General features: G+C 32.0%; 1 protein-coding gene across 5 annotated transcripts in view; it reads left to right on the top strand.

The window, feature by feature from the left end:
* The window catches only part of fab1 (1-phosphatidylinositol 3-phosphate 5-kinase fab1), a 143,638-nt gene that overhangs the window by 92,477 nt on the left and 34,147 nt on the right, over window positions 1-17,014 (top strand). For all 5 annotated transcript variants that reach the window (XM_075369033.1, XM_075369031.1, XM_075369034.1 and 2 more), the window contains 2 exons: window positions 4,579-4,793; window positions 14,185-14,608. In XM_075369033.1, coding sequence (XP_075225148.1) covers window positions 4,579-4,793; window positions 14,185-14,608 — 639 coding nt within the window. The remainder of the gene's footprint in view (window positions 1-4,578; window positions 4,794-14,184; window positions 14,609-17,014) is intronic.

Raw genomic sequence — 17,014 nt, 5'->3', positions numbered from 1 at the left:
TTTTAATTGTTTTTGTAGAGCCCTCCTTCCTGTTTAGGAAGATGATCTCTGCCTGCTTGCGGGCTGGCATACCACTTCCACTTTGTCTTAATAGGCACAGGCACTGATACCAGGTAACTATTTCCTCTGACTGATTGCATTTTATTTAGAGGCAAACATCTCAGATCCTTTTACCAACACAGAGAACGTTGCCTTAAACTCATTAAGCCTCAGGATCACTTGTCTGCGAATGCTGCAGAGGTGCTTCCAAGGGTTTTCAAGAAACCCTAACAACTGCTCATATTCCTCAAATTGTGCTACTAGACAGACAGAACTACGAGCTCTCTCCCAGCCTTAATGAAATCACTAATCTGCTCTTTGGTAATAGGAGAAGGATCAAAATCACTCTTAGATAACAGGAGTTACTCTTCACACCCCTTAGCCACTGCTGGATATCATTTACGCAAATGCAAACCGTTATGAAAACACTGATTATGGCCCCCGCTCTGAAGAGCACAAGCAGGTGTAGGGCGAATCCCTGCTTGTTATAGGGTACTTACACCAGCAGTCATTGCCCCTTTGTTACCAAGTGCCTTGTAGAACAAAACTCAATCGCTCTACAGTGTCCTCTATGAAGCAGATGCATATCTAAATGAAACACTAGATTTTGGCTCAGTGAAATGGGCAAACGAGGAGCGGTCTAAGCTTTTGATACGGATACTATTAAAGTCTTAACCGGTAAAGAATTCAACACCGGTGGAATGTACACACTCGAATACTGGCTTTTTTAAGCCAGTATTCGAGTGAAACACCAAACAGACTCAAGTCACAGCAACAACTTTGATTAGACATATCTGAAGAAGAAAAGGACCATAGTTCAACTCAGACTACCCACATTTACTTTCAGCCTCTTTGGTGGTTTATCATTTTTTTTCTTTTTCTTCTCTTTATTCTAGTTTGTACATGCATACATAATACATTTCATTATCTTTCATCATGTGTTGTGGATGGTTTAATGGAATTGTTGATTCAACTTCATCTTTTTGGTTTACTCCATTCGATTGTTTCACCGGTCAATATTTTCTCATCCAGTTTGAAGATTGGTTTGGAAGTATGCTTAAATTTTTTACATAATTCTTTTCTCTTTCACTCAGACTTTCTCTTTGTGTTCTTTCAAACCTCTGCGATCTCCTTGGTGATTTCACTCACGATCCTCCAATATGGACAAAAGGAAACGTAATGAATGAAATTACTTAAATTTCAGGTAGTATCTATAATTTAAACCCTTAAATGTTGAATTTCGTTAATTATTGCAAAGCCTATATTTATTGCAAAAATAAGTTCTTTTTTTTTATTGTTTTAAAATGTAGCTACTCCGAATTCAATGAGTGGTTACCTAAGAAAATCGGTTTATTCACTGCTGAGATATTGTAATTTGTTTATAAAAAGACTCTTCAGGCAACTGTAATTATTTTGGCTTTTAAGAACTTTTTCATGTCCATTTCAAGTGCAACTTATTCTTCCAGAATTGTACTTTCAAATGGTGAAAAGTGTTAGACCAAAAATTAATGTAAAACTTGTTTAAACTTCTTTGAAGGAATATAGCGTGTTCACTTGGTAGTCATGGAGGGGGAAGCAATCATGTTGGGGGATTTGAATTTGTAACTTCAAATCTTCATGAATTTTGGATGTAGTGAGACCATTTTTTACTTACCCTAATCGACAACCCCATGTACTTCCCAAAACTATACTAATTTTTTTTTGCAAAAAAATACCTATTGAATGGACTAGAGTTAAATAATGCATAAAGCATACTAGAGCTAAATTAACCCAAACATTTTCAAATAGAATAAAAAATGTTAAAGGTAGAAAATCATAATAAAGTATCTAAGATATTTTTAATTGATAATACTTTCTATTTTTTTAATAGATTCCTTTTCACAAAAAAATATGATATGCATTTCATTATCGATTTATTGGTAGTAGTTTTGATTGATTTGTATGATATTATTCAAATCTGATAAAATTATTTTGTTAATAAATTGTGCCTGTAGGGAGATTCATCACTTGTTTTTACAGCAAGTTTACCTGTAGCCTAATGTAGTTTACCTGTTACCATCCGTAATCATTAGGCCAGGAAGCATTGTTAATTAGAATCCAGTCATAGATTGGTAATCAGAAGGCAGTATAAAAATATACTGAAAGTGGCATTCTTGAGCTGATGACTCCTTGTATGGTATGACGACCTCCTCTAACCCTGTACAGCACCCTAAACACTAACCCTGTACACCATCCTAACACTAAGGTAGTAGAAGTAATAGTAATTAAATAAGTTTTATGTCTCTCCCTATAACTAAGTTTTCCTAAAGTATTCTTTTTTTTTTCTAAATTTGCATTACAATAGAAACATTTTTTTATTATGGTTTTAATGTATGAATTTATGTTATAAGTAAATAGCATTTACATTTGCAACAATATATCAAACTAAATTTTTAAATAATAATTTCACAATTCTCTTCTTCCAACATCCTGGGAAGTATCCCCCAAGAATTTATTAAAAACCCGTGAGATAATTCTCACTTACGCCTACCAAGCGAACAAGGAGCTCAGCTGTTACCCCATCAATGCCAAAAACACCAAGCCGAATCGAGAGAGTGGTTGTGTTGCCTATTCTTCAGCACATTGTTATGCTTTCCTTCGTCTTGCTACAGGTGCTTTTAGATCAAGCCCATTGCAAGCATACTTGTTGACTGCAGTGAGCCTTCACTTTGGTATAGGTGGGACCAGCTTTTAGCATTTTATTCCACCCATCTTAAAGGACATTCAAATCATCTGATTTTTAATGCAGTCCTTGTGAATCCTCATTTACATAAGTATAAGGACCATCCATGTTATACAACACCTATGGTGTTTGTACCCAGCGTTTGCTGCAACTTTTCAATTTGGCGATAATAACAAGAAAGCATTTTTCACCCTCAAAAAAATAAACTGGTCCAGTTTGTTTCAAATTTTTTTTTTTTGTCTTCAGTCATTTGACTGGTTTGACATCCCTAACAATTTGTTTCACATATTCCAAATGTTGCCTGCCTGCACAATTTTTCCCATCTACCTGTCCGTCCAATATCAAAGTTTCTGGAATTCCAGAAACTTTGATATGCCTTAAGTATATTTTTTCCAAATGCTTCTTTCTTCATAAATTTGCCATGCCACCTCTTTATTTGTCACTTTATCCACCCATCTGATTTTTAACATTCTCCTATAGCGTTAATTAGAAAAGCTTCTACTAATCTTTTCATCTCAGGTACTCTGTCCAAGTTTCACTTTCATGTAAAGGTACACTCCAAACTTTCAAAAATGTTTTCCTAACATTTAAATTAATTTTTGATGTAAGCAAATTATATTTCTGACTGAAAGCTCGTTTCCCTTGTGCAAAATTCGGTATTTTATATCGCTCTGGCTTCGTCCATCTTTAGTAATTGTACTTCCCAAATAACAAAATTCTTCTATCTCTGTAATCTTTTCTCTTCCTATTTTTATATTCAGTGGTCCATCTACATTATTTCTATTACATTTTTATGCTTTCATTTTGTTCTTGTATATTTTCATACGGTAGTTCTTGGCGTACGACAACTTCACCCATGCCATTCATTATTTCTTCTAAATCTTTTTTTAGAAGAAATAATGAATGGCATGGATGAAGTGAGGTGAAGTGATAGTCATCTTTTACTATATCATCAGCAAATGGTATCATTATCTTTTCACCTTGAACTGTTATTCCAGATCTAAATTGTTCTTTAATGTCACTAATTACTAATTCTATGTAAAAATTAAAAAGTGACGGAGATAGGTAACGTCCTTGTCAGACTCCCTTTTTTGTTACAGCTTCTTTCTTATGTTCTTCAATTATTACTGTTGCAGTTTGGTTCCTGTAATTATTCTTCTATATCTATACTTTAACACTAATTTTTTTAAAATGCTGAACATTTTATTCCAGTCAAATACCTTTTCTAAATCTATAAATGCCAGGTATGTTGGTTTGTTTATTTTTAGTCTTCCTTTTACTATTAATCTGAGCACTAAAATTCCTTCCTTTGTCCCTATACTTATCCTGAAATCAAATTAGTCTTCTCCTAACTTCTTCCACTCTCCTCTCAGTTCTTCTTTACATAGTTAAGATTTTTGATGCATGAGTAGTTAAGCTAATTGTTCTGTATTCTTCACATTTATCTGCTCCTGCTTTCTGTGGTATCATGCCAATAACATTCATTTTGAAGTCTGATGGAACTTCCCTTTTTTCGTAAATATTACACACCAGTTTGTATAATCTATCATCACTTCCTCACCTGCATTGTGCAGTAATTCTGCAGGTATCCCGCCTATTCCAGGAGCCCTTCTGCCATTCAAATGGTTTATTAACCATTTTTGTTCCATCTTAGTTTAGACCTCTCCTTTGATTTTGTACCATAAAATGTGTTACTACTTCTTTTCATTTACAAACAGGTTCTTTCTGTTGTTAATTTTCATATTTGTTCCTAATTTTTTAACTTGTTTTGATATTCTACAAATTTTGTATTAAAATATGTTTAATTTTTTTTATAGATCTTGTGAAACAAAGCATGTGGCAACTGTATGATTCATTGGTTCTTCTTAAACGTTTGGTAGCAGAATCTGTTAATGATTGGAATGTTAGATTAACTGAACTGGATGCAACCGTTAATAATAACCGAAAACGTGAAGAAAAAGCAAAAAAGAGTATTGATCAGAAATCTATAACTTCTGCAGCTGCTGCTGGTCTTGGAGATATCATTGAAGGAGTGAGTTCAAATGTTGTTTCTTCATATTTACTTATTCAGTCTTATACAGTTGTTTGGTTTTAATATTCAGCTGGTGAATTTACTGATGTGAGGTAACTATTCATTTTTTTTTCTTACCAATTCTTCCTACCTCACTAAGGCTCTGTAATCAGAATTAGCAATTTCTTTATTAATATTTATAATCAGTAAAACAGACTGGATGCTATGTTTAACAAAATTATATATATGTATATATAGGATGTCTGGGCTAAAGGTATCCAGAAATAACAGCTTATATTAAGAGAACCAGTTAATATAGTTTATTTTTTTTTAATACATAGCAATTCACCAAGTTTTAATGTAGGTTAGTCAAGTTCAATGTGTGCACATTTTGTAGCTCTGCAGACGTCTAGACAATAATCTATTCTTGCCAGGTGTTTAGGAGCATCTCGGCATTATTAGACTGACAGCTTCAACAGTTCTCTGTTTTAATGTAATAACAACTCTTTAATGTAATGCAATTACTCTGTTTTAATTCATCATCCAAATCTCAAACTCTTCTTTAATACACACAATTTTTAATAAATCCCCTAGCAAAAATGTCCAAAGAAGTAATATCTGGTGATCTAAGTGGTTGAGCAGTTGGTGGACCTCCTTGTCCAGTCCAACATCTGGGGTAAGTGTTGTTCAAGAGCTTGGTAATATCTTCATGAAAGTGTGATGAAGCATCATCTTGTTGGAAACTGAAGGCTGAGGAATCTGAGGAACAGCAAAGTTCTCAAGCATGGCAATGTACATTTGTCCTGTCGCAGTGGGCTCCATAAAAAGAAAAAAAACTGACCGATGATTCTATGTTTGTGCAGTACCAACCAAATATTGACTTTCAGTGTGTCCGTTTCATTTTCAATTTTCGGCATACGGTTTTTCAGTGTTCCAAATTCAGAAATTGTGTATGCTAACTTTTCTGCATGTATGAAAGATTATTTCATCACTAAATAACAATGTATCAAGATAATTACAATTGTTTACAACGTGGTGTGTTACCTCTGCTGCAAACTGATATTGTAGGCGGCAATCATATCGTTTAATGTGATGAAGGAGTTACTAATTTGCATGCTCGCAAGCGAAGTGGCTTACAAGTCATGTAACCATGGCACCGAGGAATTTCCAGTTGGTAACTAGCCCACCTAATTGACTTTCCAGGACAGGCTGTAAGTGCATCACAGACATAATTTATAATCTCATCGTTAACTGAAACTTTTGGATGACTACCTGTTTGTAAAACCAACCTTCCAGTCTCTCCCACTGGGGAGAGGCTTGGTGAAACCAAGTCTTATCTCACTGACAAATAGACTTGAATATCCCATGCAGTTCATACACGCATAATTGATTGAAACTCCACTAACCAAAGCACATACTGAACCTTCTGTTGTGGGGTCTACATCTTGATTAACTACTTACTACTGATTACATACAATTGCATTGTGATTGTGATCACAATGCACAGGCTTACCTGTGCACATGGTATTCTACTGATCTTGAGAGTATACAAAACAGATATTTCCTGTTGATTGAGCCTACGTTTAAGAGGTTATGATGATTGGTTTTCTAATTGTAGACCATTACTTTTGGATACCTTTAGCCCGGATATTTTGTATATAAAACATGTGTGCAATTTATACATAATCAACACCTAGCAAAAACTACTGAATGTTAGATAAATTGATGAAAATTTGTATACATGTTCTTAAGGTATAAGTGTTTACTAAGAAAGGATTTTTTTTTTAATTCTGAGGTTAAAGGGTTAAAATGGAGTAACAATGAAATTTACCATATTTTTTTTTAATTTCTTGAAAAAAAATGAAGATATCATCTTAGTTTTTGATGTGTGTAATCTACATTTGAATATCTAAAATCCAATTTCTACATTTTTTTGAAATTCCGAGTTTAAATGGTTAAAATGAATTTTTTTTAAACGTAACTATTTTTTGAATTTCTTGATAAAAAATGAAGATATCAACTTGATTTTTAGTGTGTGTAATTTTCATTTATGCTTAAAAACTAATTTCTAGATTTTTCAAAATTCAATCTTGAAAGGGATGAAGAAGGTAAAAAAATGTTGAAGAATGATTGCAAATTTCTGACTATACCAAACAAGATAAGATATTCACTAGATTTGGGCTTTCAAATACTCTTCACATAATTATCTAAAAACCATTTTCAGGTTTTTTTTTAAATTTATTTTTTAAGTAGTAGGTGGTGTATGGTCAGTGATTCACCCCATACAGCCACTGTCACTGTTATTGTATGTGCTGTGCAACTGGCTGCATCTGTCTGTGGTTACATGACTAAGAAACATAATATAATTTTTTTTTTAAAATGAGATACGAACGGTCACCTTCTATTGGTGTTTGTTGGGTAATACTAAGAACTGAGCAAAGTACATTTTTATCTGTACAAAGGATGGGTAACCAGCTATAACTAATATTTTTAAGATGGAGGTTAACTATTTTGAAACCTGCATTCCTCAGATCACTCAAATTTTCGGGTTCTACACAGACCAAATGATCGCTGTAAAGAAATTACAGTATACTAATATATTTTATAAATTTAACAGGCTGTAATTTAATTTATCTTCATTATTCTCACAAGCATGAGTTTAATGAACACAGGTTGTCCAGACAGCAGAACCAGCTAGATGGGGTCCCCTAGCTAGATGGGAACCTATTAAATATCCTGTGACTGCTATGGGAAACACAAGTAACCATACAGCATTGGTGAAGCCGCGACAGGGATGCTAGTATGTGCAAAAAAGTATATCTGGTTTTTAATTTCTTATATTATCTCAAATGAGGTACACAGTGTTGATTAAAGACTAGAATCAAAGAGAAAAAAGAGCTTTTAGTTGCTCAAATGGCCATAAATTGATTTCCTATATTTATTACCATTTGACAGTGCCACTAGCAAAGATGGCATCTCCTGAACAGAAAAGCCTTCTGTGTTTTGTAGTTTATGAAATGTAAATCTGTAGTTAACATTCAACGTGTGTCCATAAAAACTGTAATTATGATCCTCCGAGTGACAATAACATTTATCTATGGTATAATTATCAATTGTAGTCATTGATCAATCGACATTTCATCTTAGTGAAAAATTTAAGACGTATAACATTCATATATGGGGATCAGAAAATCCCCATTAACTCTTACAATGCAAAAGAGACTCCCCAAAATTAATGTTTTTTGTACAATATCCCAACATGAAGTACCATTCTTTTTCGTTGAAGGGAGCATATCAGGAATTATGTATTTGGATATGTTATAAACATGGCTGTTCAACTCCGAGATGGACCAGAGAATTTTATTTGAAAACGAGAGGATGCACCACCTTCTAGGCATAACTCTGTACAGGATATTTTCTCTGGCTGCTGGATCGGTCACTATGGACATGATAGAGCTTGTTGTGATCTCTGAGATCATCCAGTCTCACTCCATGTAATTTTTCTCTTTGGGGTTTTATGAAGGATCTTGTAAATGTGCCTCCACTACTTTCTGATCTCCCTGATATGAGGCACAGAGTTGAATCTGCTGTTGCTTCCGTTACTCGAGAGATGCTGGAGTATGGGACTAACTCTCCTATTGGGTGAATATGTATCACATGAAAAAAACTCAGATTGAATACTGGTACAGAAAAACTGTAAGAGTTATTCTTTCATTTTGTTTTTTATTCATTAAGTAAAGTTAAGACTTAATAAATAGCTTTTTTAATATATTTAAATTTTTTGTATACTATATTACAAGTATATATATATATATATATATATATATATATATATGTATGTGTATGTGTGTGTATGTGTGTGTGTGTGTGTGTGTGTGTGTGTGTGTGTGTGTGTGTGTGTGTGTGTGTGTGTGTGTGTGTGTGTGTGTGTGTGTGTGTGTGTGTGTGTGTGTGTGTGGGTGGGTGTGTGTGTGTGTGTGTGTGTGTGTGTGTGTGTGTGTGTGTGTGTAATTACTAACTCAGCAAAATCAATTCTTTTTTCGTTATTGTATTTGTCCATATTCCCCTCTGTACTAATTATGTCAAAGACAAAGTATAAAACAGTTTACCACCAAGAGTACAGAATTCAATAATACTTCTTTCCTTATACTTATTGTTATTTCATAAAAGCACTTTCAAGGGTTTCCCTCATCATTAGTTAATCTTTTTCTTTTTAAAAAATCACGCATTAAAACTGTAAACATAAAAAATATATAGTCATAAAAATTTTTTATCTGGCTAGCCACACACTGAGTACTGTGGCTGTCCACACATACTGAGTACAGTTCTAGAACAGTAAAAAAAAAATTGTTTAATTTTTACGACTACATAATTCTATATGTTTACAATTTTTATGTTTTAAGTTTAGTGTGTGATTTTTTTAAAAAGAAAAAGTTTTATTAACTGATGGTGATGGAAACCCTCGAAAGTGCTTTTATGAAATAACAATAAGCCTAAGGTAAGAAGCATTATTAAATTCTGTGCTCTTGGTGGTAAACTGTTTTATACTTTTGTCTTTGATATGTAATTATATGTATATAAATATATACATATAAAATTATATGTATATATTTAATGCTGTAACTGAAATTAAATAGAAACCACCTATGAATGCTTCAAAATAGTAGCGTTAATGACATAACTTAACAATTTATGTTCTTTCATCATCATTTTAAAATACTTTTATATTTAATCAGTCGTTCTTGATAACTGAGAGTTTTTGTATATAACAATAATCACTTTTACATTTCTGTTTATGCATATAATGATGATGTAATTCTTGACATTATAATATTTTTTAAGTGATGATGAATTCAGAAAACATTTTGTATAAATTGACAAGTTTTACAATTTGTATTAAGCTTCCAATTTTTGAATGTTGCATTACCAAATATTTTTTATTTTATTTCTCTATAAGATGATAGCTCATTACAGTTTGATACTTGGTGTTTTACATGGTCAGGTGACCAGTGCTGATTTACTACCAAGTACATCTAGTTGAACCCAAACTACAAAATTACACCATTATCTTGAATATTCAATTAGACCTGAACAACCTTTGGACACTGTAAACAGTTTATATAATACTATGAAACAGTATTTTGTTTTTTATATAAAACAATTTTTTTTGTTCACAGTTTCTGCTTTTAAATGAAATTTAGTATCCTGGTTAGCAAATAATTTAATTAAAAAACTTGTTAGCTGTGATAAAAATAAAAGACATGGAAAATTAAACTCTACAATGAAAGAAAGTTGTCATAGATGCAGTCTTGCCTTTTTATAAAGCAATAAAGGAACTGGAAAGAAAGATTTGAGATTTGAATAACTAAAGAGAAAAAAAATTTAGATATTAAAATGCATTAATGGCATTATTCTTATGGCGTAAAATAAAAATGGGTTAGAAGAAATATTAAATGAATTAATTCATTTGAAAAAAAATCCGGTCTGAAAATAAATAACAATAGAATATAAATGTTATGAAATGTGTTATATTGTAGAATAACTAGGAAATAAATATTAAGAAAGGAGAAATAGTGTATCAGAAATTGTGAAATTTTGTTAGGATGTAAAATTTCAAAAGATGTACAAAATAAGGGAGACATCAAAAGCAGATTAGTATTAGAAAGAAGAGTTGGCTATAGAAAAGAAGCCTGTAAATGTACTGCATATATATTTATGTATATATATACATAGTTCTGTTATATATTAAATAAACTACCTAGTTCAGAATACTGAGATAAGACATATCTTCTCTTAATTTTTCATGAAAGTACTTTGGCAGGATGTCACATCCTCAGTCATGATTGAATCAATTACGTTATTACAATTTATTTTATTTTAATTTATAATATGTGAAATAATTTTTTGAAAATTCAAATAATTCTTCATCATATTGACCACTGGGATCCAGTTGTTGAAGATAAAAACTGTAAAGGAAGACACATTAGAATACAAGTGTTAGGTAATTTTTTTTTTTTTTTAAGAGTGATGTAGTAAATATTTTGAGGTTAAAAGAACAGAGTAATATAGTAATATTATCAATTCAGTTAATAATTAATTAATGGTAAAAAAGAAACAATATCACCATTATCTCTCTGGAGCCTCTGTTTATCTCTTGTATTCTTTGTTCTTTTCATTTTGTGCAGTAGAATTATTTAACATTTTACTTGTTCTTTTCAATACCTGTCATTATAAAAAGATTTCAGGGTAAAGAATTGTTTTCTTTTACAATTTTTTTTTTACTGTTTCAAATTCTGCTGACAGTAGCTTAAAATGCCCTAGCCTGTGATTCTGTGAATTTGAAGACTTATGGAAACATGGAATAGGAGATTCCACCCTGCCCGAGATCATACTGAGATTAAGACTTACATAGAAACTGGATTATGATCTGCTAGTTTTCACTGAACCCAGAATACTGGATTAGGGGTGAGAAAGAAGAAAGTGATGAAAATGAAAACCATTTGGAAAAAGTAATTTTCTTCCTACAGTAATATTCTGTTTAACTTGACTTGTTAAATATCTTTATCTCTTATAATCGGTTAACTTGTTGTTCTTGTTAATAATGTTGTTAATGGACAATTACAAAAGTAGAAATGAAATAAAAACAAGAAATATAATTTCATAGCAAAATATTATTTTTTTTAGTGTTTCATTGTTGATAAATTATTTAAGGGGCATTGTAGACTGCTTTTAAGAGTAGCTGTGAAAAGCATAAAATACTTGCAATTAATGTTAGGGTTATCTTAGCCCAAAGTTTTTTATGTCAGTTTTCGATACCCATTAAAAATCTAATTCTTTCAATTTTAAAGTTTTGAGTACCTCCCTTTTACTGGTTTGTGGGTAGGAGGGTCTCGTATAAAAAAATAGATTTTTGAGGTAGGATAATTTGTTGAATTTATAGTTTTACTGTTGAAAAGTTATTTAAAATTTATCATATTTACTTAGCACTCAATCATTTATTCAATATGTTTCATTTCAATCGCCCCAGGCGATCTTCTCGTAAACTACGCACAATACAAAAAAAATGAACTAAAATAAAATTACTCAGATTGCAGGGAGATACCCCATGGTGACCTTGGATTTGGCCTTGAACTTGGCCTTTATTTCAAGGTTAATGCGATTTTTGCAAATGTGTTGTTGATATTGTTGGTGGGGTCAAAAATAGGTTATTCCATTCGAAAAAATCATGTTAACCTTGAAATAGTGTTAAGATGAAGTTACATTTTTTTTTTTGTCTTCAGTCATTTGACTGGTTTGATGCAGCTCTCCACAATTCCCTATCTAGTGCTAGTTGTTTCATTTTGGTATACCCCCTACATCCTACAGCCCTAACAATTTGTTTTACATATTCCAAATGTTGCCTGCCTGCACAATTTTTTCCTTCTACCTGACCCTCTAATATTAAAGCGACTATTCCAGGATGCCTCAATATGTGGCCTATAACTCTCTGTTCTTTTAACTATATTTTTCCAAATGCTTCTTCTTCATCGATTTGCCGCAACACCTCTTCATTTGTCACTTTATCCACCCATCTGATTTTTAACATTCTCCTATAGCACCGCATTTCAAAAGCTTCTAATCTTTTCTTCTCAGGTACTCCAATCGTCCAAGTTTCACTTCCATATAAAACAACGCGACAAAAAAATTCGTACATAAATCACTTCCTGACGTTTAAATAAATTTTTGATGTAAACAAATTATATTTCTGACTGAAAGCTTGTTTCACCTGTGCTATTTGGCATTTTATATCGTTCCTACTTCATCCATCTTTAGTAATTCTACTTCCCAAATAACAAAATTCTTCTACCTCCATAATCTTTTCTCTTCCTATTTTCACATTCATTATTTCATCTTTATTATTTCTACTACATTTCATTACTTTTGTTTTGCTCTTGTTTATTTTCATGCGGTAGTTCTTGCGTAGGACTTCATCCATGCCATTCATTGTTTCTTCTAAATCCTTTTTACTCTCAGCTTGAATTACTATATCAGCAAATCATAGCATCTTTATCTTGTCACCTTGTACTGTTATTCCGGATCTAAATTGTTCTTAACATCATTAACTGCTAGTTCTATGTAAAGATTAAGAAGTAACCGGGATAGAGAACATCGTTGTCGGACTCCCTTTCTTATTACAGCTTCTTTCGTATGTTCTTCAATTATTATCTCTGTATTTGAACCCTAATTTTTAACATTTTATTAACATTAACATAATTTTTAACATTTTATTTAGCTGAACATTTTATTCCACTCTACATTTTTTAATGCCTTTTCTAGGTCTATAAATGCCAATTATGTTGATCTGTTTTTGTTTAATCTTCCTTCTACTATTAATCTGAGGCCTAAAATTTCTTTCCTTATACCCATACTTTTGAAACCAAATTGGTCTTCTTCTAACACTTCTTCCACTCTCCTCTCAATTCTTCTGTACAGAAATCTAGCTAAGATTTTTGATGCATGGCTAGTTAAGCTAATTGTCTGTATTCTTCACATTTATCTGCTACTGCTTTCTTTGGTATCATGATTATAACACTCTTTTTGAAGTCTGACGGAACTTCCTTATTTTCATAAATATTACACACCAGTTTGTATAATCTATCAATCGCTTCCTCACCTGCACTGCGCAGTAATTCTACACGTATTCCATCTATTCCAGGAGCCTTTCTGCCATTCAAATCTTTTAATGCTCTCTTAAGTTCAGATCTCAGTATTGTTTCTCCCCTTTCATCCTCTTCGACTTCCTCTTCTTCCTCTATAATACCATTTTCTAAATTCATTTCCTCCATGTACCTCTTCAATATATTCCACCCACCTATCGACTTTGCCTTTCGTATTATAAATCAGTGTACCATCTTTGTTTAATACATTATTAGATTTTAATTTATGTACCCCAAAATTTTCCTTAACTTTCCTGTATCCTCCATCTATTTTATCAATGTTCATTTTTCTTTCCACTTCTGAACACTTATCTTTAATCCACTCTTCTTTCGCTAGTTTGCACTTCCTGTTTATAGTATTTCTTAATTTTCTATAATTCCTTTTACTTTCTTCATCACTAGCATTCTTCATTTTCTACGTTCATCCATCAGCTGCAATATATCGTCTAAAATCCAAGGTTTTCTACCAGTTCTCTTTGTTCCGCCTAAGTTCGCTTCTGCTGATTTAAGAATTTTTTTTTTAACATTCTCCCATTTTTCTTCTACACTTTCTAGTTGTATTGTTGCATTAATTCAATTCTTCCCTTTTTTTCAGGCATTCATCGACTTACAGTTTCCCACCCTCCTCATTGTTTTATTTTCATAACATAAGAAGTGATCTAAAAAAAGGTTTTCTTTTCTTAAGAAAATTAAAATTGATTTTGTCTTTTTAACAGGTTGTTACATCACACTTTCCAGATAACCAAAATTTAATAGCTGATGGTATTCCTATCGAAGAGAAAACACTTCCTAGTCGACTGAGTCAAACGTCTTTATGTTCTGAATCTGAAGTCGCTGTGGAAACCGATACACAACTGAGTGATACTGATCAAAATGATACATCTACTTTAGCTGTGTTCGTTGATGAAAGTGAAGATGCATCTTGTATTGAAGTTATAAAAGATCAGAAAGTTATATTACAAACAATTAATGAAGAGATAAATAAAGTAAATATTACTAAAGAAGAATGGACAGAAAATAAAGTAAAAGATGTTCAAAGAATTGAAGAAGATAATGTAAAAGAAACTTTACATGATAGTGAAAAAGCAAAGCATGCAGCCAATGAAAGTGATATGGATCCCTCTGTTGAGCCAGAAGAAGGTAAAATATAATATGTTTATAATAGTCATTATTTCTTAAAAAAATGAATATTTTTAACTTAGAATATTTTTTTTGAATTTGTGAAATGAATATCTAAGATTAAATTTAGCTTTATTCAAATTATGATTATTTCATCTTAATTTGTTTTAATAAATTTAGATTTAAAGTTCTCATTACTCTGAAGGTCTTATAGGTTTTTTACATTTTGTCTTATCTTTTTACAAGTTCAGCCATATCTTGTTAAAATTGTAGGAAACGTAGGAACATTGCTATTCATATCGGTAAAATAACACATGTTAATCAACAATTTGTCAAGTTAAGTTTTTTAACAACATTGAAATCTGTGTCATCATTTATAATTTTTGAAAAATCAAATTAATTGCAAACAATTAGAACAAAATAATATTTTAATGAAGTAGATTGTGGATGATGTAATGTTGGTTGGTTTAGGACTGTTTTAACTGTATGCATTACTAAAAATGGAAAGAAATAATTATAATAGATAGTTATCAGAGTAAATTTGAAAACAATAAAATATTCCAAAACTATACGAGATATCTCTAAAGTAAAGACCACTGGGAAATTTATTTCCTTAGGTTGGTGAACCTATGTCATTCATGGCCATGCTAGTAATGTACATACTGCATTGTTGTCTGTAAGTTGTAGCGTTGTAGTCTCTTTGATTACTTGTGAGTTGTTACATTATAAAATAAATAGGAAAGTCGATGTTGCTGCCCCGATGTTTTGTAAACCATCAAAATGTTAAGCCGGCAGAAATTCATAGGCAGTTGGTTGCTGTGTACGTTGATAATGTAATGAATGAAAGAAACTTCCAAAAATGATGTAAAAGGTTTAGAAATAACTGAATTAATGTATATGATGAAGAACGTTCAGGGAGGCCCAAGATAATCACTGAAGACTTGTTTATCATCAATGCGTCAATGATGAAATCAGAAAAAATCATTGCTCAAGATTTCCGACCTAGCCCTTCTTTTTCCTGATATTTCAAGAGCTGTTATCGGATGTACTGTTCATGGCCATTTAGGCTTCAGAAAGGTTTGTGCACATTAGATGCCGCACATCTTAATGGAACGTCACAAAAAAATCTGAATGGGATCTGCTTTGGGATTTTTGATGCGCTACACAGAAAAAGGTGATGAGTTCCTTAATTCAATTGTTACAGCCAATCAAACATTGATTTCATATTGCATACCAGAGAGAAAACGTCAGTCAAATGAATGGTGTCATCCTCAATCACCAACCTGACCAACAAAGGTCAAGCCACAACCATTTGGAGACAAACTGATGGCCACAGTCTTTTGGGATCGGTTTGGCATACTACTGATTGATTTCATGCCACATGAAACAACTATAAATGCAGAAGCCTAGTGCATAAGTTACGGTACGCCATTCAAAATCGACAACGTGGGCGGCTGACTGATAGTGTCATCCTGCTGCATGATAATGCAGGTTCACATGTTGCGGGTCCAACCCGTGATTTACTGAGAACATTTGGATGGGAAATTTACGATCACCCATCATATAATCCGGACTTAGCTTCTTCTGATTATCATTTTTTGGGGAAATTGAAAGAATTTTTTAGCAGTAAGCAATTCGTGGGCGACGATGAACTTAAAAATGTTGTTAATCAGTGGCTAAATGGACTGGCGGCAGAAGAGTACAATGAGGGTATACTGAAGCTGGTGTATCACTACGATAATTGTCTTAATTCATGTGGCGATTATATAGAGAAGTAGTATAAGGTATTTAGTTTAAGAGAAATAAAAAATGTTTGTAAAGTTTTCAGAATAAATTTTTGTACACTGAATTGGTCTTTACTTTAGATATAACCCTCTGTATTTATAAAAAAAAATATTATTTAGAATTTGAAAGTATACAACCATTTCCATTTTTAAACAATTAAAACTATTAAATTTCCATGATTTTTAGTTATGAAAATGCAATGTTTTCATAAATAAAAATAAAAAAAATTATCATTTATTCTTCAAGAAAAACACTGCCTGTCAAACTAGACAACAGAACTATATTCATATAAATACTAAAAAATTATGAAAATTAAAAGTGACACTTTTTGCAGTATATTACTGCATGCAAATACTGCAAATACTGCATGTAATTACTGTGCAATATTTTGGCTTACATGAAAGAACAACCCTTTACACTTCCATTGACGTTTTTAATAAATTAGTGAACATTTAAAACCTTCCCACGAATTATTTCAAGTAAAAGTAAAATAATTTCTTTTACGTAAATAATATTGCCACCCTGTTAATCCATTTTTAAATAATCTTCGTTAATGGAAGTGTCTATTAACATGTATCAAGAAAGCATTCTCCTACGGTGGTCTGTCCTGAACTATTTTTTTAAATTATAGTATCCTTTCTC

This window comes from Lycorma delicatula, chromosome 6, assembly GCF_047948215.1.
Source record: "Lycorma delicatula isolate Av1 chromosome 6, ASM4794821v1, whole genome shotgun sequence".
In the NCBI taxonomy this organism is placed as follows: Eukaryota; Metazoa; Arthropoda; class Insecta; order Hemiptera; family Fulgoridae; genus Lycorma; species Lycorma delicatula.
This window is presented reverse-complemented; position numbering and strand designations above follow the sequence as displayed.